The sequence below is a fragment of the Glycine soja genome, chromosome 16 (assembly GCF_004193775.1).
Source record: "Glycine soja cultivar W05 chromosome 16, ASM419377v2, whole genome shotgun sequence".
NCBI lineage: Eukaryota > Viridiplantae > Streptophyta > Magnoliopsida > Fabales > Fabaceae > Glycine > Glycine soja.
Genome location: NC_041017.1, coordinates 32666498 through 32689151, shown reverse-complemented (window position 1 = coordinate 32689151; position 22654 = coordinate 32666498). Strand labels below are relative to the sequence as shown.

The following is a 22654-nucleotide window of genomic DNA, read 5'->3' as shown; positions in this document are numbered from 1 at the left end:
TAATATGACAACTAGATATTGAGATATCACATTGATCATTTCTCTTTGATACTATCCTATTATATATTTTATTATATTCTCCTAATCACATGACATGATATATAATATAAGTATGAGTAAGGACAACTAAAATCCAACATAGTGTAACGTAGCAACACAGATAGAAATATTCAATTTTTGGTTAATTGATTGAAGTGCATAGTTTAATCTTTAAAACCTTTTTGTCTCAACTTTTGTCTCAACTATTAAGTGAATAATACAATACAATGTGTGAAGAGGAAACCTTTACTAACATTACATGCAATAATTATATCAACATGTTAAAGAGATAAGCATATTTCTTATGACTTTACATGCTTTGGAGACTAAGAGCGATCAACAGAGATGTCTTGATTTTCATAAACCCTTCTTCTCATATATAACAATGATATATTAAGAAAAAGTTAGACAATGATATATGATTTTTAAAATAATTATTATAAAAATTAACAAATTTATCATGTAAATCACTCCTTTCTCTCTTACCAATCATGTAAGGAGGGACTCATCACTTATCTTCCTCTCTTTTAATAGAGTTGTTTTCTTATATTAAGAAAAATAATTTAAATAAATACAATAAAAGTAACAAAAATGATTATTTTACATTAAGAAAACTAGTTTTAAGATGATAAATTTAAACAACACATACTATTATGTAATTTTCCATTAACATGGTGCTAATGATCAACTTTTGTATCAGATTATGATTAAAAATATATCAAATAGTATAGTTTATTGAAACAGTTTGTTAAATACATCTATGAATTATATATTTTATAATATTAAAAAATGTGAAAAATAAAAGATAATTAATATAATCATACCATTGTTAAAGATACAAGTTTTTTTTTATGACATAATTATAATAATGACCAAAATAATCTTGTGAGTCATGTATCAATAAGACAACAAGAAAGAAAAATCAAAAATTTATTTTTCATTGTTTATCCCTGCATTTTTAATAAATATCATATCTATTAATAGTTTAGAAAGTAAAAATAAAAAATAATTAACTTAATTTTATCATCATCCTTACTACCAAATAATTTTATAATTGATAAAGCTATGAGTTTAGTTTTATAATCTATAATCATACTAATTTCATGAGTGTTTCACATTCATAGTATGAATTAAGAAGAAAAACACATGATTAAAACATTTATTTTTTCATTTTTTATCCATGAATGTTTAATATAAAAGCAATAAATTAATGTGTATATATATATAATAAATAATAATTTCAAAATTTATATAGAATTACAAATATTAGTTTAAAAGTAAAGTTATGCTACTTTGATTACACAACATAGTTAAAATTTCTCTATTTTTTTTTTGGAAAATTACATTCAATTACTTACAAATTGGAGAAGACATAATATTGAGTAAATTTATTTCTCAAAAAATATTTTGTATCATTAGATTTATAAGTTATTAAAAATAGAAAAGCATATTATAAAATATATCTCATGTAAACATAACATTTAGCTCCAATAGAAGATCATGCATATTCAATCATTCGATGTGCAAGATCTCCACTGGGAAGACCCTACCCTTTAAGTTACTTTTAACTGCAGTAAAACGATAGAATGTAACAAACCATTTGTAATGATTTAAGTTTAAATTTATTTGATCATAATAAATAATATATTCAAAAAATATTATATCACAAATATAATCATATATTATTATATATTTTGTGATTTTATTTTTATGCTTTGTTAGTATAATTTTTTTAAAATTATCAATCCATTATAAATCATAATAAGCGTGACTTTTAACATAATTATTATTAAACTGAACAAATTTATCTATTTATTTTATGATAATTTATAATTTAATAATAGTATTAAAAACTATTTAGACTATTAGATAAAAAAGTAGTAAGAGTATAACATTTGGAATAATATGTAAAATGCATGCGTTGCAAGTTATTTAATCAATATAAACTTAAACTTTAATATTTTATATTTTCAATTATTTTTGAACTTTTTAAAGATTAATCTCTTAATTTTTATTCAATTAAATTTATATTATTAATTATTAATTAAAATAAATGTTATTAATTATTTTAAATTAACTAAATATTTCTAAGAGATTTTTAACTATACACTTGTGTGTCCCCAATCTCGATCGACCGTACATTTGTGATACTTTGCATGAGATGATGTGGGCAGAGGAAGGAGTAAAATGGACTTTTCTTGTAAAAAGATTGGGGCCAATAGTAAAAAAAGGTTGGGACCTATAAGGATTCTCTTTCTATTAATCCCTATTAGTAGTTGTAGAATCATCTTCAATGTACCTTTTAACTTCAACTTGTTCCACATTTCCTACATAATAACGTACTAACCTAACCTGCATAGTAATAATTAAACTACGTCAATCATATAAACCTAGTAAAGATGATGTACATGAGTTTAATTGATATATATATATATAACCCTTCCTTTATCTAGTTATAAAATAATATATGAATACTCTTAAGAGATAATCTATTACTTAGGGTATCATTTAGCTTAGACATGTTTCTGTATAGAATTTTCTATCCTATATTTTCTTGTTTTGATTATTTTTTTCTTTAACGAGATTCAAACCTCATTCTCCAAGAAAAGAAACAGCCTTCATTATCATTAATTATTATACTAACCTAACTAATAATAAAAATTATACATGTACAATGATTAATTTTAAGGGAACCCAAAACAGGATTTTATGAGCAGAAAAATTATTAGATAATTTTAGACTACTAATTATATTCGTGTCTCAATTAATCTCTTTATGATAAATAATTAATAAAAAGTATTTATGTATCATTTGGAAATTGATTGATACCACATGATAATCTGAGTACTTCACAATTTATCCTTAAATTAACTTTAATGGATTATCATTTTTTTTATTTTGATAAATAGTACTAGCTAGTAATGATCAAAAGTTGTTTGCATATGTAGTTGAATACTTAGGGTGTGTTTGATACATATGAAGGTACAAACAAGAGAAAATAATGCAAGATACAAGGTATAAGATAATTTTTCTTTTACATGTCGTTGGATGGATAATAAACAACAAAAAGTAAAATAATATTTAATTTATTAAAATAACCTTTGTTAATTATCTTAATATATTATTATATATATAAAATTATATATATATATATATATATTAAATATTCATATATAGGTATTCTTAATTCAATTGTGTTCTAAAATAACATAAAATAAAAAGATTTTTTAAACAAAAATAAAAAAGATAAAAATTAGAATAAAAATTTTCAATACATTTTCCTTCTTGGAAAAAACCCCAGTAACTATTTTTTTAACCATATTCATTAATAGATGAAAAGAGAGAAGAGTGATGATATGAATGTGTTTTAAATACTTTGTACTTAACAACAAGAAATTGTCACATATCTTTTGAATAACAAAATATAATGTTTTTGTCCTATTTTTTAAGTATTTATTTTGTGTTGTTACATAATTCCTCTTCAAATCAAGCGTGAAATAGAAATATTTATTCTTTTCAGTATCACATTTATTTTTTATCAAATTAAACTGATCTTAGATTTTTTAATCAAAGTTTGAGGATTCAATCATGGATTTCAGAATTAATTGAGTCTTGAGGTATTATTTTATTGGCTCACCACAAGAGAATCGAGTTTGTTGTTGCGGGGACTGATTGTCGTTGATTTTCCTTTGTGTATCAAAACCTGGATATATATGCTTGCACGCATATACGCTCAAAAGATTAATCTATGATAAGTGGCGATAAGATATATTTAATTTTGAAATTTTAAATATTTTGAATGCATGGGTTATCATTATATATGGAACTTATCAGTACACGAAGCTAGAAGCATAGGAAGCAACTAGATCAATGATATGGATTATTTATTATTATGGATTATCTCTGTTTAAAATCATCAATGGATAAATGTTTTTCAAGATTTAAATGATGGGTGGGGTATGTTAATTTATATCTTTACATATTCACATCTAGTTAAAAAAAAAAACTTAGATATAACTTTTGTTATTAGCCTTAGACGAAGTATTTGTTTATTAACTTTTAATCAGTGATTTCTTTACCAGTAAACACTCCCCTTTGCTATCGTTCTTTATTATGAACAACGTGTATATTGGAAATTTCTTAAATTAGCCTAATTTATGTAAGATCAGTAAAACTATGCCTGCCTGATAGATGGTTTGTATTGTTGTATCTCTTTTTTTTTTTTTCAACTACACTAAATCTTAAGAAATAAAAGACTACTCCTGTACTATAGATTTGAGTGTTCCTTTTGGGTTGGAAAATGAGATTTTGTCATAATAAATGCAAAAAAGGCTGAAGTAGTTCAGGTTATGAGATAAAATGTGATGTTAAGTTTATTTTTATAACTTGTGATTTGTACGATGTTTTTATTTATATGATATTCAACTTTTTTACTATTATTCAATGTAAGACTTTACTTCATCATATACTTGTGATCCAATAACTCTTATCCTTCCCATTCAATTTTTCCATTAACACACTATTCATGTCTTTTTTCTTCCTCTTCAATATATACATAGTGGTATCCATAAACTTAGGAGAGTGGGATTGATTCTTTAGAATAACTAAACTCCAAATGTACATAAGAAATATTCAATTCTTGGTTGATGGGTTGCAATTTCCTGTGTCTGTGTATTATTATTGATGATACCTGCCCTGATTTTTATAAGCTGCATAATACAACCATGAGGACCGAATTTGTGCTCCACACACAGCATTAAAAAATCTACTGGTTCACTACTAACTTTATCTTGTAGACAGGAGGTTTTGCTAGTGACCCTGATTTTTTATAAGCTGCATAATACAAGCATAATTTGGATCACTACAACATTAAAAAATTTACTATTTCACCACCAACTTTATCTTATGGACAGGAGGTTTTGCTGGTGTGCATTTGGGATCCCTTGTAAAGATGAAGCATTATCGCATCATTATCCCAATCCGATTTCTCGATGGATGGACGATCATATATCTTATAATATTAAAAAATATAAAAAAGAAGATAATTAACCTAATCATATAATAGTTAAAGGATGAAGGGATGAAGTTTACGTGTTTATACCACATATCATCATTCATACTAATGTTTATTTTGATTTTATCAAAATAGTCATCAATACTTGAAAACAAGGAAGAAAAAAATGTGGGATCAAAAATTTATTTTCATTGTTTATACTTAGATTTTTTTTTTATAAATATCATATATATTAATATGTTAAAAAGTAAAAATAAAAAATAACTAACCTAATTCTATAATCATTTTTTTTACCAAATAATTCTATAATTGATAATGCTGAGAGAGTTTAGTTTTATAACCCATAATCATACTAATTTTGTTGGTGATTCCACCAAAAAAATATTGTGAGTGATTCACATTCATAGTATGAATTAAGAAAGAGAACACATGATCAAACCATTTATTTTTCATTTTTGATTCATGAATATTTAATGTAAAATAAATAAATTAATGTATATATATAATAATAATTTCAAAAATTATATAGAATTACAAATATTAATCTAGTTTAAAATTAAAGTTATGCTACTTTGATTACACAACATAGTTAAGAATTCTTTGTTCTTTTGACAATTACATTCAATTACTTTTATACACATTTGAAAAGAAAAAATATTGAGTAAATTTATTTCTCAAAAATATTTTGTATCATTAGATTTATAAGTTATTAAAAATAGAAAAACATATTATAAAACATATCTCATATAAACATAATATTTAGTTCCAATAGAAGGTTATGCATATTCAACCATTAGATGTGGAAGATCTCCACCGGGAAGACCCTTTATTATTAATAGTTACTTTTAATTGCAATAAAACGATATAATGGAACAAATAATTTGTAATGATTTAAGTTTAAATTTATATGGTCATGATAAATAATATATTCAAAAAATATTATATCACTAACATAATCATATATATATTATTATATATTTTGTGAGTTTATTTTTATGCTTTGTTAGTATATTTTTTTTAAAAAATTATCAACCCATTATAAATCATGATAAGTGTGACTTTTAAGATAATTATTATTAAACTTAATAAATTTATCTTATATTTATCTTATATGATAATTTATAATAATAATAATAATAATAATAATAATAATAATAATAATAATAATAATAATAATAATAATAATAATAATAATAATAATAATAATAACTCTTTAGACTATTAGATAAAAAAATATTAAGAGTATAAGCATTTGGAATAATATGTACAATACATGCGTTCGAAGTTATTTAATCAATATAAACTTAAACTTTAATATTTTATATTTTCAATTCATTTTTGAACTTTTTAAAGATTAATCTCTTAATTTTTATTCATTTAAGTTTATATAATTAATTGTTAATTAAAATAAATACTATTAATTATTTTAAATTAACTAAATATTTCTAAAAGATTTTTAATTATGCATTTGTGTGTGTCCGCAATCTCGATAGAATGTACAACACAACACTACTAGAATGATAATAAGCAAATTGATCAAGCTACTTTTTGTTGAAAAAAAAATATGCATTAATAATGTAAAATAATTTTATATAGTCATTTAATTATAAGTTATATAACGTAAATTTATAGTTTAATGTTACTTTTGGTTCATTATGTGAAGTTTAAAAAATATTAGTTTGATTATTTATGTTTTCAAAATGTTATTAGCTTGGTATTTTTTAAAAAAATTTCATTAGAAAAATTAGTATTTCGTTAATTTTTAAATTTTAAAATGGTTTAATATCATTTTTTTGTTCATTATGTAACAATTATTTTGCTTTGATACATTCTATTTTAAAAGTTTCATTTTATTTTCTTATGTTTTTGAAATATATCGTTTTGATTATTTTTTCAATTTTCTGTTAAAAGCATTAGTTTCTATCTAGGTTTTAAATTTTAAAATAGTTAAATTAATATAGTGGCAACTAAAAATTACATTACCTTTTTTATTTAAAAAATACCAAGTAAATGAAGAACAAATGAATTTGAAACCACCAATAACAACAATAGCCTCCACTCTATTGTTGTTATTATTATTATTATTATTATTCATTTAATAACGATAATAATTTCATTCAACAATTATTCTTAATTATACTATGTAAGGATTCCTTCTCCTTCCATCGCATTGCCTCCCCATAAAGACTATTGCCCTAGCCCTGTTTTGGTCAATGTTGCAACCTCCCTACATTGTCGAAATTATCATGTCACCTAATGACATTGTTGGTGCCGCTCGTCGCAATGCGTTGACAAAGGTCAAGAAAAATATCGACAACGCTCGGTTGTGAATGAAGTTTTCGAGTAGTCATGCTAGTTTAAAATCATCTTCTAATGAAATGCATTGTTGTTTATCTCTACCATGTCTGATTGTAGATGTCAGATGGGAAATCCTTTGCTTGTTTGGCCCTACCAAGAACGACAGAAGAGGTCTTGTTTACGAACATCACAAAGAGTCACATCATGATTTCCTCATTCAAATTTGAGTTAATTAGCAAGTTAAGACCGTGTTTTTTTTTTGTCGAAGACAACTATTCGTCCAATCTGTGGTACTTTTATTTCCAAAAGCATAGCTAGAAAGGTTTTGGTTTTTTAGTGAGGAGTACAAGAATATTTTGTGGTTCCAACAAGATTATATGTTGACGTTGTTCGATTTGTATGAAACTTAATTTTTTTTCTCTTTTTAGATCTAGAAGCGGTTGGAGGATATGATAATTTTTTAGTTGTTTATTTTTAAAAAATAAAATCGAGATAGTGACGATTTTTAGCTGTCACTACGTAAAGTTAATTATTTTAAAAAACTTAATGTCACTTTTAGTCTATTATGTTTCAGAGTTGTTTCTCTTTGGTGCATTGAGTTTTAAAAGTTTCACTCTAATCATAGATGTTTTCAAAATCTATCATTCTGGTCATTTTTTAAGTTTTAAAAGTTTCACTTTAATGCACCAAAATGAAACAATTATGAAACATAATGGACTAGAAGTGATGTTAAGTCTAAGTAATATGATGTGATAAAAAAAAGATAAACAAATTATAGGTTTCAATAGAATATTTGTGATGAAATGTCACATATAATTACAAAAAATTATTTTATACATATAATTTTTTCTCATATATAATAAAAAATTATATATTTTATCCATGCAAAAATCTAAAATTTATTTATTAAATTATATATATTTTTGTCCCCTTGAGTCGAATTTCTGACTCTGCCCTGATTCACAGAATTGTTGGCCCCTTAAGCATGGTCTTCAGCAAGCGTGGAATCATGGTGTGCGCATGCTGTTATGTGAATGAAACTAACAACAACAAAGAAGATATAGAAGGATTAGTGGCATATATAATAAGACAGAGAACGTGAAATAAAGACTTCAATTAACTAAGGATGTAACAGATTCTCATTAATTTGAGAAAGATAGCATTTTTTTAGAACTTGGGAGAAAGACAGCATAAAATAAAAAGGAAAATGATTTTTTTTATAGGAGGTAAATGAAAAATCTAAAATAGTGGTCTATGTAATCTATGATTATATATAAAGAAAATATCCTATTTTGATGTATACATTTCTTTTGACAATTTTGCTTCTACTCTCAACTATCCACTCTTGCTCCACAGTTTTCCCTTTCTGTAAACCATCCTTCTTGATCTCTTAGACCATCGTTGAATAATTGTCTTCTCCCACTTAATATTTGTTCTCTCTGCAGATTTCTCTCACATAATAACAGTTTTCTTGCTTGGACCATTTTTCTTACTCTCAAAATTCTCACACCGTCTTCTTCTCCCGTGTCTGTATGCTCCTTTTCCATTCTCAATTTGTTAAATCTAAACGGTTGTGATTACAGTACCATGTTCATTTCAACTTTGCATGAATTGGGAGGATGCTTCCCTACTAATGATTAAAACGAGTTCATTGTTTTGGAAATTTACATAACCAATAAATGTTTTGAAGGATGTAACAGACTCACAATATTTGGAAAAATTGAAGCAATTTAAAGAGAACCCCCCTATGTGACCAAAAGAAGTCCTGAAAAATTGCTAAGATGTCAATGACATAATTTGTTTTACAACAATGGCATACTATATAGTTAATGCTTTAACTTTTATTATATTACAATATAATTATAAATATATAATTAGATATCAGTTACAATTTAGATTTATAGATTTCTTTTGTACAGATACATCATTGCTTAAATTACTACAAATATAATTCTCTAAATATGAATTTTTTTAATACAAAACATTATTAGTTGATGTTCGAAGTATTATTAGTATTTTTGTGTGTTTATCATCAGATTTATCAGGAAAAAGAAACATCAACTAGAAATTATCGAGAAAGCATTATCTATTTTAAAGACCTAATCGACTATTGAACTTATCAAAGTTTACTCAACAAGAACTTAATTTTTTTCAATAAATAATTATTTGTAATAACTTTAAAAAATAAAATTAATTTTATTATATAATCTGAAATTCAGTTAAAAAATAACTAGTATCCGATCAAAACTTATTTCAAAAATATTAAACTTCAATATTATTTAAAGGATTTAATATTAATTTTAATATCTTAATTATTTATGTCCAATCATCATTAGTATCACTTGATTACCCTCCTTTCATGGGGAAAAATATTTCCTGATAATAAATTGAGATTACATCAACTTCAAGATTCCAAGAACAGTAACATTGTATCTCAAAACAAAAATAAGCTCAACCGCAACAAATAGATAAATAAATAATAAATAAATACAAAATAAAGTAAAGGAGTTACCACTTACTACCACGTGCAGTAGCGGGGTCATTGGTGGTACACGTGTAAAGCCACCGACCATTGGCTAATATTCATAGTAAAAAAAGTTCAAATTCAAAACGGATAATGCTCTGGAAACTCAAATTCAAACTTTTTTTTTTGTTGCTATGATAAGAACTCAAATTCAAATTTGTTTGCACGAAAATCAAACGTGTGTACCTAAGTAAGTGTTTTGATTTACGGACAATAACTTTTTTTTTTCAATAAAAAAATGTATCGATAAAGTAGATTCACCAAGTTACAAATACCACACAAAGTAGCGGGAAACTCCTCATTTTAATTTCCAGAAACCAACCAACCCAAGTTCCTTACTTTTCGTTTTCTGTGTGATTTTCATTCTTCAAAGGTTTGAATTTGCAGACGTTGCTGCTTGTTCTAAAAGTGAAAGAGTGATGGATTTGGATTTCCACGGCATGAAAAGAAAGAGACTACAGGCTTTGTGCAAGAAACATGGCATCCCTGCAAATTTGAAGAACAAGGAAATGGCAGACAGACTCTCCTCCATTTTCAAGGTTCTTATCATTATATTTATACCCTTTTCTTTAAGTATGAACTTTTTGTTGTTGTTGTTGTTGTTGGTTTTGGTGTTGTTATTCGCTCAGAATTAGAGTTTTGTCCAAAAAATAAAATTTAATTGGACAATAGTACTGAAAACACTTTAGAAATTACGTCAATGTTTTGTCTATTTTTTCTAGGAAAATGCTTGTTAAGACTGTTTTATTTGTTTGAGTATTATTAAGTTAGTAATTGTGTTGTTGGTATGTGTAATTTGGTTTTGTTTTGCACATAGGGAAAGGAAGTAGAAGATCCTGTAGGTTCTGGTAATGTTGGAACAAAGAAAGGCACCCCTCGTTGTGTTGGTGGCAAAGACATAAATGCGGAAATGGTTGATTTGGTGACTCCTGGCCCGGGTTTAGAGGAAAGGAGTGTTGTTTCTGCCAAGAATTTGAAAGGTTTGGAGATTGAAAGGTTGGAGTTTGAAATGAATTCCTCCCCGGAAATAACAAGGGGAGATTCTGGAATTTGTGGGGTTGAGGAAGACATGAAAAGTGGACTCAATGAGGAACAAGTTGTTAACAGTCAGGGAAATTTGCATTCAGAACCACTTGTAGTTGCTTTAGAGGAACTTAACAGCCCTTTGGTGGAGGAAGAAGTTGAGAAATTGGGTGACAAAAATAATCTTCTTGAAGGTGTTTGTGAAAATGGAAAGGGAAGAGATGAAGCTGTAGAACAAGGCGACCACAATAGCCCTCAAGGGTCAAACATGAAGGATGTGAATGTTTTACATGTTTCTCAAGCGGAATCTCTTTACCCTATGGTGGAAGAAGATGAAGCTGCTGAACAAGGTAGCCTCAGTAGCCCTCAAGCATCAAAAATGAAAGATGTGAATGTTTATGTTTCTCAAGAGGAATCTGGTTACCTTATGGTGGAAGAATATGAAGCTGCAAAACAAGGTGACCACAGTAGCCCTCAAGGATCAAACATGAAAGATATGAATGTTTTACATGTTTCTCATGAGGAATCTGTTTACCCTCTGGTGGAAGATGATGAAGCTGTGGAACAAGGCAACCAGAATAGCCCTCAAGCATCAAACATAAAAGATGTGAACGTTTTACTGGTTTCTCAAGAGGAATCTTGTTACACTGTGGTGGAAGATGATGAAGCTGAAGAACAAGGTAGCCTCAAAAGCCCCCAAACATCAAACATGAAAGATGTAAATGTTTTACATGTTTCTCAAGAGGAACCTGGTTACTCTGTGGTGGAAGAAGATGAAGCCGCAGAACAAGGCAACCACAATAGTCCTCAAGGATCAAACATGAAAGATATAAATGTTTTACGTGTTACTCATGAGGAATTTGTTTACCCTATGGTGGAAGGTGATGGCAACCACAATAGCCCTCAAGCATCAAACATGAAAGATGGGAATGTTTTACATGTTTCTCCACAGGAAGCTGGTTACCCTATGGTGGAAGAAGAAGAAGCTTTAGAACAAGGAAACCGCAGTAGCCCTCAAGGATCAGGCATGAAAGATGAGAATGTTTTACATGTTACTCAAGAGGAATCTCTTTACCCTATGGTGGAAGAAGATGAAGCTGCTGAACAAGGTAGCCTCAGTAGCCCTCAAGCATCAAAAATGAAAGATGTGAATGTTTTACATGTTTCTCAAGAGGAATCTGGTTACCCTATGATGGAAGAATATGAAGCAGCAAAACAAGGTGACCACAGTAGCCCTCAAGGATCAAACATGAAAGATATGAATGTTTTACATGTTTCTCATGAGGAATCTGTTTACCCTATGGTGGAAGATGATGAAGCTGTGGAACAAGGCAACCAGAATAGCCCTCAAGCATCAAACATGAAAGATCTGAATGTTTTACTGGTTTCTCAAGAGGAATCTGGTTACTCTGTGGTGGAAGAAAATGAAGCTGCAGAACAAGGCGACCAAAATAGCCCTCAAGGATCAAACATGATAGATATGAATGTTTTACGTGCTACTCATGAGGAATTTGATTACCCTATGGTGGAAGGTGATGAAGCTTCTGAACTAGGCAACCACAATAGCCCTCAAGCATCAAACATGAAAGACGCGAATGCTTTACATGTTTCTCCAGAGGAATCTGGTTGCCATACGGTGAAAGAAGAAGCTGTTGGACAGGGCGACCACAGTAACCCTCAAGCATCAAACATGAAAGATGTGAATGTTTTACATGTTTCTCAAGAGGAATCTGGTTACCCTATGGTGGAAGAAGATGAAGTTGCGGAACAAGACAACCAGGATAGCACTCAAGCATCGAACATGAAAGATGTGAATGTTTTACATGTTTCTCCAGAAGAATCTGGTTACCCTATGGTGGAAGAAGTTCAGAAATCCGAAGACAATATTTATAATGGCAGTGTCTACAATTTCCAAAACAGTGGATCTGAAGTTGCTGATGGGAAGACCACTTTAACTGCTGATGGAAAGACCAATTTAACTGCTGAACATTTTGTAGATGATGTTCCTTCTAGTTTAAATAAATATTTGGTTGGAACACCAGATCTATTTCAGAGAACTTATCCAGAGAATGAAGTCAAGTCTAGTGGTCTTAATATTCATCAAGGTATAGTGCGGTTTTGGTTTTCAAATTTATTGGTTATGTCTAACTATGATTTCATAATCTTTTATAGCTGGCTTTCTGAAACATTTGTCTGCATATACAGATACTTGTGAAGAGGAGTTAAAAATACCACAAAAGACAGGTCTCATTGCAGATCCAGGGGAATGCATTGGATTTTCTCCCAATCACCTTGAAGCTTCAGCGGTTAAAAGCTTTCAGGCTGAAACTTATTTTCTTCCGAGTGCACTTGAAGATGTTGAGGGAACTTGTAACATGAAAGAAAGAACGGAAAGTGTCAAGATGGAGCAAGTTGATGACAGTCAGCAAGTTAAGCATTCAGCATCTAGTGTAATGTTATTGAGCAATGAGGATCTTGTACAGGTTGCTTCAGTGGAAGTTGGAGATAATTTGTTGGAGGAAGAAGTTGAGAAGTCAGGTCTGCTTGCTGATTCAGAGGAATGCATTGGATATATGCCCAATAACCTTGAGCCTTCAGCAACTAAAGGGTTTCAGGCTGAAACATATTTTGATTCAAGTACACTTGGAGATGTAGTGGAAACTTGCAACATAGAAGAAAGCATAGAAAGTGACCAGATGGAGAAAGAATACAGTCAGGAAGTTTTGAATATGGCAAATGAATTGCAGAGATCTATGGAGGAGAGTGATCCAATGGAAGGAGAAGTTACAAGGTTGTTTGACAACTCTGATGATCATGATGATGCTGGTGGAACTGAAGCAGAAGACAAAAGTCAACACCATATAAAGACCGACATGGATAGCATTGAGAAATATTTGCTGAATGATTTCCAGTCTATTGATGATGCTGATGGACAAAATTCAGATGAGAAACCAGATGAGTATGCTCCAACTGTGCCCCAATCTGTTGAAATGAACTCATGCACTTTTAGCCTTCAACAAATTTCTGCCCCAGGTAAATGAATTCTGGTTAAAGGATTGCAACGTCTATTTAAGAGTTTACCAATACAAAGTGACTGTTTATATATAGGACTCAATTGATATTTTTTTTAATCTTGATTTCTAGACACTGTTTCTGGAGATGAAGGTACTTTCCAAGAGAAGTTGGAAACACCCACAAAGTGTACACCAATTCTAAGTTCAGAGGACAACGCCATTTTTTATCCTAATGTTGAATCATCCATGAAGTTGATTGTAAAGAGTGTGCCCGTGAAACGTGCAAGGGATGTACTTGGGGCTAGTGACATGAAAGAAAACATTAAAATTGCAAAGAAGGAGCAAGCTGGCACGATCATATCAAGGAGTGCATTTCCTAAGAGGAAGCCTCTACAAGATCTTCGACAGAATTGAACTGCACAGCCCGTGAAGTTTTGGGTTCTGTCTGCAGTTTAGTGAATAATACTGTTTTAGTTTGTTGGTTACATATTTAACTCAATGACCAAAATGCTCTACGGTATCTATTATGAGAGAAGACAATGCTACTTTATGATAATTGTTGTGTCAAGTGTTTTCTGTTATGCTTGAATAACTTTTCTCTGCATAAACATTGTGTTTCCTGTAGCCCTTTATCATACATTGGATTGAAATTGTTACATGGCACAAGTTGAAACATGTCATATTGAAATATACATGACTATTTGACATGTATTGCAGATTAGGAATGACATGATCTTTCTTTTAAAAAAATTCTCTCGTTTTTGTTTATATTTCATGATTTCCAGTTTGTTATACCACTAAACCCTGTCATTAAACAGTTTGAAAGATGTTCTAAAGATCCATAGACTTCACTGGTAGTATAAATCTTTTGAGAGTCTGGAAAAGTGATTTATATTTTATTTTGGAACTGGAATGTTGGTTTTAATAATACTTCAAATGTTGGTTTTGATGTACTAAAAATCTGGAGTAAACCATCAATTTGCTACGATGATACATTTTACTAACTTCCATAGACTAATTTGAAGTATTATTTAGTATGGTTTCTAATATTTGAGGGATTACTTGATATAATATGTTTACTTTGGGGACTATTTATGAGATAGAGTAGTACTTTAGGGATGATGAATTTGTTGGTTAAATAAAACGTGTGGGTAAGAGAAGGTTTGATGTATCTAGTATCTAACCTATAATAAATAAATAATGACAAAGTTCCTTTTGTTCATTATTTGCAGGATCTAGCTATTTATCTGTTTTTCATTTATTGTTATTGTCTTTTTTAATGGAACAGAGGTATCAAAACCCCTTTGAATACTTTTTTGCCTTATTTATATGAATTACACGATTTTTTTAAAGAGACAACTTGTAAATATTACTTTTCCAATTCACATCTCATTTCTGTGATTCTATGATGTTTTTCAAGATGAAATTATTATGAATTACAAAAAGTTAATTGCTTTTTTTTGAACAAATATTAATTTATCGGTTTTGTTAGAAATATTAGTTGGGAGGATTTGAACATGTGATCTATATCCTCTCCCTTCGCTTTTCATTTTTTCTCCATCATTGGATCAATTTTATATTTCCTAGAAGCTAAGCTGACTATTATGATGAAGATTTCTTAAATGTTAATTCATTCTGCTTCACAAATCAAGTACAATTTTGAACATTATTCCTCAAACTGGTACATATATAAGTTTAATTGTCCTTGCTATGATTGACTCCCGAACCAGTTAAAATAAGATACAACCACCATGTGATAAAATGTTTTTTTTTTTCAGATACATCATTAAATGTTAAGTGAATACCAACGCTCATTTGGTTTGGTAATAGCTGACAAGAGAAACGTCTGGCTATGATTCATTACTCTAGTTTTCCTTGTTATACTTTGCAAGCTGTAGGCATTGTATGAAAATTAAATTAATCTGTCTTGAGACAGTGAAGTAATTTCCTAGAGTCTACTTCATTTTCATATGACAAGGACTACCACAAATAATTTTCACAACCTAGAAAATAAAGTGCAAATGTTTACCAATGCAAATACGTATATTTTGCAGTACTTCAGAGATACTTGGTATTGTTACCAATGCAGCAAATGTACGATGGTCTCGCTTCTGTAACAGTTACCAGTGTCTGACTTTAGATATCTTTTCATTACACATAGCCTATCCAAAATCACACACGGCAACTTCTTACTGGATAGAATGGGTATTTAATGATATTATTTGAGATATTTGATCTGTATAGGTAAGGGAAGGAAATAAAACGATTAAAAATTCACAAGTGTCTAACTGATAGGAGAAGAAGCAAGTGGACAAAATGGATGCTCCAAACCAATAAGAATTCAGATATAGATCACATAAAGATAAGTGCCCTTTTCTTTTTTAAGCTATATATAGTGCTCAACAAATGTATGAATCAACAATTACCATTCTCTTCACTTTTAAGTTAAATAATTTTTCATTGTTTCATTTAATCTACAATGGCTGCTTCAACAATGGCTCTCTCTTCATCATCATTGGCTGGCCAAGCTATCAAGCTTGCCCCCTCCACCCCTCAGCTTGGTGTTGGAAGGGTTAGCATGAGGAAAACAGCCTCCAAGACTGTTTCTTCTGGAAGCCCATGGTACGGCCCAGACCGTGTCAAGTACTTGGGCCCATTCTCTGGTGAGCCCCCATCCTACCTCACTGGTGAATTCCCAGGTGACTATGGTTGGGACACTGCTGGGCTTTCTGCTGACCCAGAGACCTTTGCCAAGAACCGTGAACTTGAAGTCATCCACTCCAGATGGGCCATGTTGGGAGCCCTGGGCTGTGTTTTCCCCGAACTCTTGGCCCGCAACGGTGTCAAGTTCGGTGAAGCCGTGTGGTTCAAGGCCGGGTCTCAGATATTCAGTGAGGGTGGGCTTGACTACTTGGGCAACCCAAGCCTGATCCATGCACAAAGCATTCTTGCCATCTGGGCCACCCAAGTTATCTTGATGGGTGCCGTTGAGGGTTACCGTATTGCTGGTGGGCCTCTTGGTGAGGTGACTGACCCAATCTATCCAGGTGGCAGCTTTGACCCATTGGGCCTTGCTGATGACCCAGAGGCTTTTGCTGAGTTGAAGGTGAAAGAGCTCAAGAATGGTAGGTTGGCCATGTTCTCCATGTTTGGTTTCTTTGTTCAGGCAATTGTGACAGGAAAGGGACCTTTGGAAAATCTTGCTGACCACCTAGCTGACCCAGTAAACAATAATGCCTGGGCCTATGCTACAAACTTTGTCCCCGGAAAGTGAGCATAGCAATAGTGAAACAAAGAGAAACACAGTGACTTGAAAATTAGAGTGAGAGTTTCATTGTTATTTGGAGAAATACATATTGAATGTTTTCTTTTAAGAAGAATATGAATTATATATCTTATTGTGCATTGAGATCTTTATTTAGTTTTGTAGTGTTGATGCACTTTATATATTTCGCTAGATGAGGTAGAGCTGCAATACCAACAAGAGCGCATTATATTATTAATTATACGCGTTAATTGGATTAACATTGTGAGGATCAATATGGCTTGTAACATACTTGACCACATTCTGTACACTAGTGTGATGATAGTAATAAGGTCAACATTACTGATTGTGCTAATTGCAACCCAAGAAAACCCAAAACTTATTATTGAAAAAAATTTAGTTATTTTTTACCAATTCAATTCGATGTCAGTTTAGTTCAATTACTGATTTCAACTGTCCCAAACATGTACTTCGATGAAACTTTGGTTAATCTAATTGTTCCAAGTTATTATCTGATTGTGCTGCTAACGCCTGAAATTCAATATGTTGTTTGAAAAAATGCCTATGAATGTGTTTCAAATGAATTACACGTTACTGAAAGAACACAAGAAATTCAGATCCAAACATTAGGTTAATTATTCAAAGCTAGGTTTTTTTATCATGCATCTTAAAGTGAACTAATTCAAAGTTGGGGAAACCTCTGTTTTAGGATTCTCTTCGGATCTGAACTGCTTCGGACCCTTATCAAATTATATATTTTTAGAAAAACCTCTGTTCTTGCAATCTGTTTCTTGGTGACTTACAATTGCACTCGCTACTAGGCCTTGGAAGAAATTATGTATTTCGGGAGACTTTTTTATATCAAAGTTATTTAAGTTATTATTGGTTGGAAATTTGGAATTCTTACACGGGGTAAGAAAAAATGGGATCATGATTAATTAAAACAGATATACACAAAGACATCACATGTGGATCTTTTGGTTTCTAATGAGTCATTCATTTGAGATAAAACAAAGGATGTAGATTAAAAGTAACTTCTTAAATTTTAAACTAATGGGTCGTATTAAACAACTAAAGATTCACATGTGACCGATTCTGCAACTCTTTTTGTTGTGCTATTTCTCTCCCATGAACGAAATCGACATTCTGCATGTTCGCAGCCATAGTCACTCTCCTGTTCCAACTTGGATCCTCTTCCTGTTGATGCTCGCTTTCATGTCAGATTTTCTTTTCAAGAAATTAATAACGAGAGCAATTGTAACTTTTAAGTCTCCAAGGAAGCTATATCTGGGGCCATAGGAATTATCCTTGGCTTGAGCAAGCACTGCTCTTACATTATTGCAATACTTTCTAATTTAGTGTAGGCTATCTTGTTTCTCTCTGCATAATCGTAACTGATTTTGCTCCATTTCTTTGTTTTAAAGACACTTTTTTCCAGAATTAATTTATAACACTAACCAAGGTGCATGTGACATTCCTAAGAGGATATAACACCAAATAGAAGACATTGTCCCAATGTGATCATATCTTGGCAGTTCATTTGTTATGCTCAAACTTGGCAGTATTGTACTTCATATTTCTACTAGTGCAATCACTCCTCCAGTGCCTGAGGTAGTTCTGCTACTATAATAAACCTAAAAGTCAAAACTTTATCATATCGTACTCCATAGAAATGAGAAAGTAATGGGTAAATAACAATCTGAAATGTTTAAAATTTAGCAGGTACTCTTAATTCAGTATTTTTTTTTCAGCTTATGTAGGGTACATTTTAGAGCACAACATAACATAAGGATAATGTTTTGTGAACAAAATATCAGACAGCAAAAAGCTATTTTCTTAGATTTTGGAATGTAATTTTAAAAATGTGTTTAGAACAAAATGATAAAAATATAAAGAAAGAAATAATAATTATATGTAATATATAATTGTCAAATTATGCTCTTCTAACTTAATGCATAGCAACAAGCTCTGTATCAAATGTTTCAAAGTGAACAACACTAAGCTGTGACTTAAACTAAAATTCCACTTGGAACTATGGGGATATATAAGCATTGGATGTCAACACCAACTTTCAAGTTTCAAATTCCAATTCCCCAAACATTTCATCGACGGTCCATAGTAAAATGATCAAAAGAAATCACGTTTCAAAATCAAATTAAATATGCTAGTCACCTGGGATGCGAGTGAGTATAGATTTGTTCAACTGCAGTCAAGTGCAAATAGAAGTCAAAGCACAACGAAGTTATATTAGATTTCAGTTAATTGGGTGGATCAATTCAAAATCATACATTTCAATTATATTCTCAAGTAAAGGACAGTTGGAATGGGTGACACACGGCAAAATTGTCACTCACAACATTGAAGCAGCAAGGCCTTGTAAGAACATAAAAGGTACAGGAAATCAGCAGCAACAAATTACTCACCGGAACGCACAATCCGGAATGAGTACACCAAAAAATAAGTTCTGTCCTTTCAAGAAGCTCCCATTAATTTATAAGCAATGACCTGGACGAAAACATCAGCAACTTTAAAATCTAAGACTACTCAGATGATGCAAACAAATATGCTGTCGGTTTTAAATCTTCTATTTCTACAAAAAAAACCAGGAAAATAACAGATAAAAACAGAATTCAGTTATACTTTCTATAATCAGGAGTAAATGGAGTCAACTATAAAAGTTAAGGCATTTCAAATAACATGTCTGTTTCAGCTTGGTTTGTTATCTGAAACACTAAGAATTAACAGTGACTGAACAAAACCTTAAAAGTAGACTGAGACAGGTAGAAAGTACACGGGGAAGAAAAAATGTAGGTATGAGTTATGACAACACTAAAACAAATAATAAATAAAAAAATCAGTGAAAGTTATTGTTACAATACCAAAATAAATTAACCAGCATATGATTTTTAATCAAATGAAATGTCCATAGCATAGTCTATGAAACAATCAAATGCAATAAACATTGGTCGCTCACCATGAAAATTCACAATAACTTAATTTGTATCTAGAGATCGCTCACCATGAAAATTCCTAAAACGTAATAGGCCTTTAGCAATCATTTCATGGAGAAGTTTCTCGGCCTTGTCATTCTCATCCTTCTTGAAAAGAGAACGAATAATGATTTCAAAAGTTACAACATTAGGGATGCAACCATTGTCTTCCATTTTTGACTTAATGGCCAATGCTTCATCAAGCATGCCCTCTTTACAAAGCCCACCGATCATGACGTTATATGTGCAGACATCTATACAACAGCCTTTAACCAAGAGATCTTGAAAAAGCTTTTGTGCATCCTTAAGTCTTCCACCTTTACATAATCCATCAATAAGTGCCGTGTATGTGTACTTGTTTGGCTGAATTCCCCATTCCTTCATTTTCATGAATAGTGCAGTTGCCTTGTCAAGGTTTTGATTTTTGCAGAAACCATCTAATAAGGAAGTGTAGGTGACTACATCAGCTGGTTGACCTCTGTAGTGCATCTCCTTCATAAGACTCAAGGCAGTAGTAATTCTCCCTGATTTACACAAACCATCAATAAGAGAACTATATGTCACTGCATCAGGAACCATATATTTATGTAACATTTCTCTTAGGAGATTCATGGCTTCATCCACCCTTTCACTCTTACATAATCCATTAATTATTATACTGTAACTGCAAACATTAGGATTTACTCCCATTTGGAGCACAGCGTGGAACATCTGTTTTGCTCCCTGCACTTCACCAGCTAAACAATACCCATTCATTAAAGTGTTATAAGCAACAACATTAGGTTTTACTCCTTCTTTCGTCATCACAGCTAATAAATTTTTGGCTTCTTTCACCTTTCCTTCTTTACATAATGCATCAATCAATATAGCATAGGTATAAACATTCGGGTTGATGTTCTTCAATATCATTTCATTTAATAAACTGAATGCTCCCGTTAACCGACCCGCAAGGCAAAAACCACCTATTAGAGTAGTGTAAGTGATAACATTAGGAAAAATTCCTCTAGCATTCATTTCAGAATAAAAATCATAAGCCTCATTTACAAGTTTATCTTTGCATAAACCATCAATGATGGTGTTGTACATTACCACATTAAGCCCAGTTGAACTGTCTTCAATCATTCGCAGAAACTTGATGGCGCATCTCGTTTCTCCTATCTTACATAGTCCATTGAGCAGGGTCCCATAACTAACCTGGTTCATCTGAAATCCTTGTGCTACGACCTTGTCATGAAAGTGCACTGATTTCTGGACCTCACCCTTGAGACACAGACCTTTCATGAGTGTAGTCAAGGTTATGGTATTCGGCTGATAACCTAATTTTAGAATTTTGCCCAATACAGAAAAAGAAAAGGACATTTGGCCCAAGTGGCAGAAACAATTGATAAGGATGTTCAAAGTAACAAGATTTGGCTCAATTCCTTTGACTTCCATTTGTTTAGAAAGGGAAATGGCAGTGGAATAATGCTTCATCTTTGCAAGATATCCTAAAATCTCGCCAAATTCGACTATGGGCGGGGTATGATGCATAAGGAGCATGCCATTGAACTGGGAAATAGCATCATCAACAACATTGTCAATGGACGGAGGCTGAGAGTGAAAGTAAAGAGGGAAAGTGGGGTTTGGAAGAAAAGAGCTGAACCTTCTTGACAATGAGAATGACATTGTTGGGTTGAATCGGTTTTAAGCGAGAGAGATCAAAGCTTAGTTTGCTTCGATTTGAGGCTGATATAAGGCATAACAAAAATTAAATATTAAACCAAAATGGTAGATTTTTTAAATTAGGAGAAGAAAACTACAAATTTTTTAAAATATGAGAATTAAATATTTATATTTTAAAATAAAGAATTATAATTGTAGATATTTTTTTAAATAAGAGGATGAATTGTCTCAATTAGACCAATATTATAAATTAAGTAAAATAGAGAGATAAAAAATATATTTAAGTCTATAATTATACAATAGGATGTAAATAAAATATTTGATATTTTAAATTAATTTTTATTATATCTATTATATATATTATCATTTATTTAATATTTTATCAAAAAATAAAAATACAATTAAATTAGAAAATCAATCCAACATCAAATTGGATCGTATTAGATTAAAATTATAAACAAAATCAATTGAATGATTAATTTAAAAAATAAAAAATAAATGGATGAAATAATTTTTCTTTTCAATATCGATCTAATTGAATCTGCCACCATATTGTCCAATGAAACCAGCTACCAGCTAATTGATTAGACTATCCGTAGGAAAAAAGCGACTACAAAACTTTCAGTTTCTTGAATTTGAAAACTCTTTTTTAGAAGCTCTACAAATTAAGAAGTACTAGTAATTTCTTCCTTCCCAAAACCAAATAAACCTCCTTCGACTGTGCAGGGCACATTTCTCGATATCAGACCACACCACTGTTTTCTGTAAGCCAATTAGTTCCTAACGAATGTTGTTGTTAACTCATTGGCAAGTGCACAAAATCGT

The 22654-nt window shown here is 30.7% G+C and overlaps 3 protein-coding genes across 7 annotated transcripts; 2 read left to right on the top strand and 1 right to left on the bottom strand.

Annotated features, from left to right (window-relative positions):
* The first annotated feature begins 10136 nt into the window (after positions 1–10136).
* On the top strand, positions 10137–14662 carry LOC114391089. Its single transcript, XM_028352077.1, has 4 exons — positions 10137–10414; positions 10693–13003; positions 13104–13931; positions 14043–14662. The coding sequence occupies exons 1-4, from the start codon at positions 10295–10297 to the stop codon at positions 14324–14326; spliced, it is 3543 nt and encodes a 1180-aa protein (XP_028207878.1). The 5' UTR covers positions 10137–10294; the 3' UTR covers positions 14327–14662.
* A 1659-nt stretch (positions 14663–16321) lies between these two features.
* Positions 16322–17329, top strand: LOC114390617 (chlorophyll a-b binding protein, chloroplastic). The gene has a single exon (XM_028351419.1). The coding sequence runs from the start codon at positions 16392–16394 to the stop codon at positions 17184–17186; it is 795 nt and encodes a 264-aa protein (XP_028207220.1). The 5' UTR covers positions 16322–16391; the 3' UTR covers positions 17187–17329.
* An 868-nt stretch (positions 17330–18197) lies between these two features.
* On the bottom strand, positions 18198–21868 carry LOC114390616 (pentatricopeptide repeat-containing protein At1g12300, mitochondrial-like). Of its 5 annotated transcripts, none has more exons than XR_003661980.1 (3): positions 20152–21868; positions 19601–19682; positions 18198–19380 (listed from the first exon to the last, which is right to left on the bottom strand). XR_003661980.1 is itself a non-coding variant. In XM_028351417.1 (2 exons), exon 1 carries the CDS (start codon positions 21830–21832, stop codon positions 20171–20173), a length of 1662 nt encoding a protein of 553 aa, XP_028207218.1. In that variant the 5' UTR covers positions 21833–21868; the 3' UTR covers positions 18198–19682; positions 20152–20170. The 5 variants fall into 5 exon arrangements, 2 of the variants coding, with proteins under 2 accessions (XP_028207218.1, XP_028207219.1); XR_003661981.1 differs by having other exon boundaries at positions 20197–21868; XR_003661982.1 differs by having other exon boundaries at positions 18198–18811; positions 20197–21868.
* Between the last annotated feature and the right edge of the window lie 786 nt (positions 21869–22654).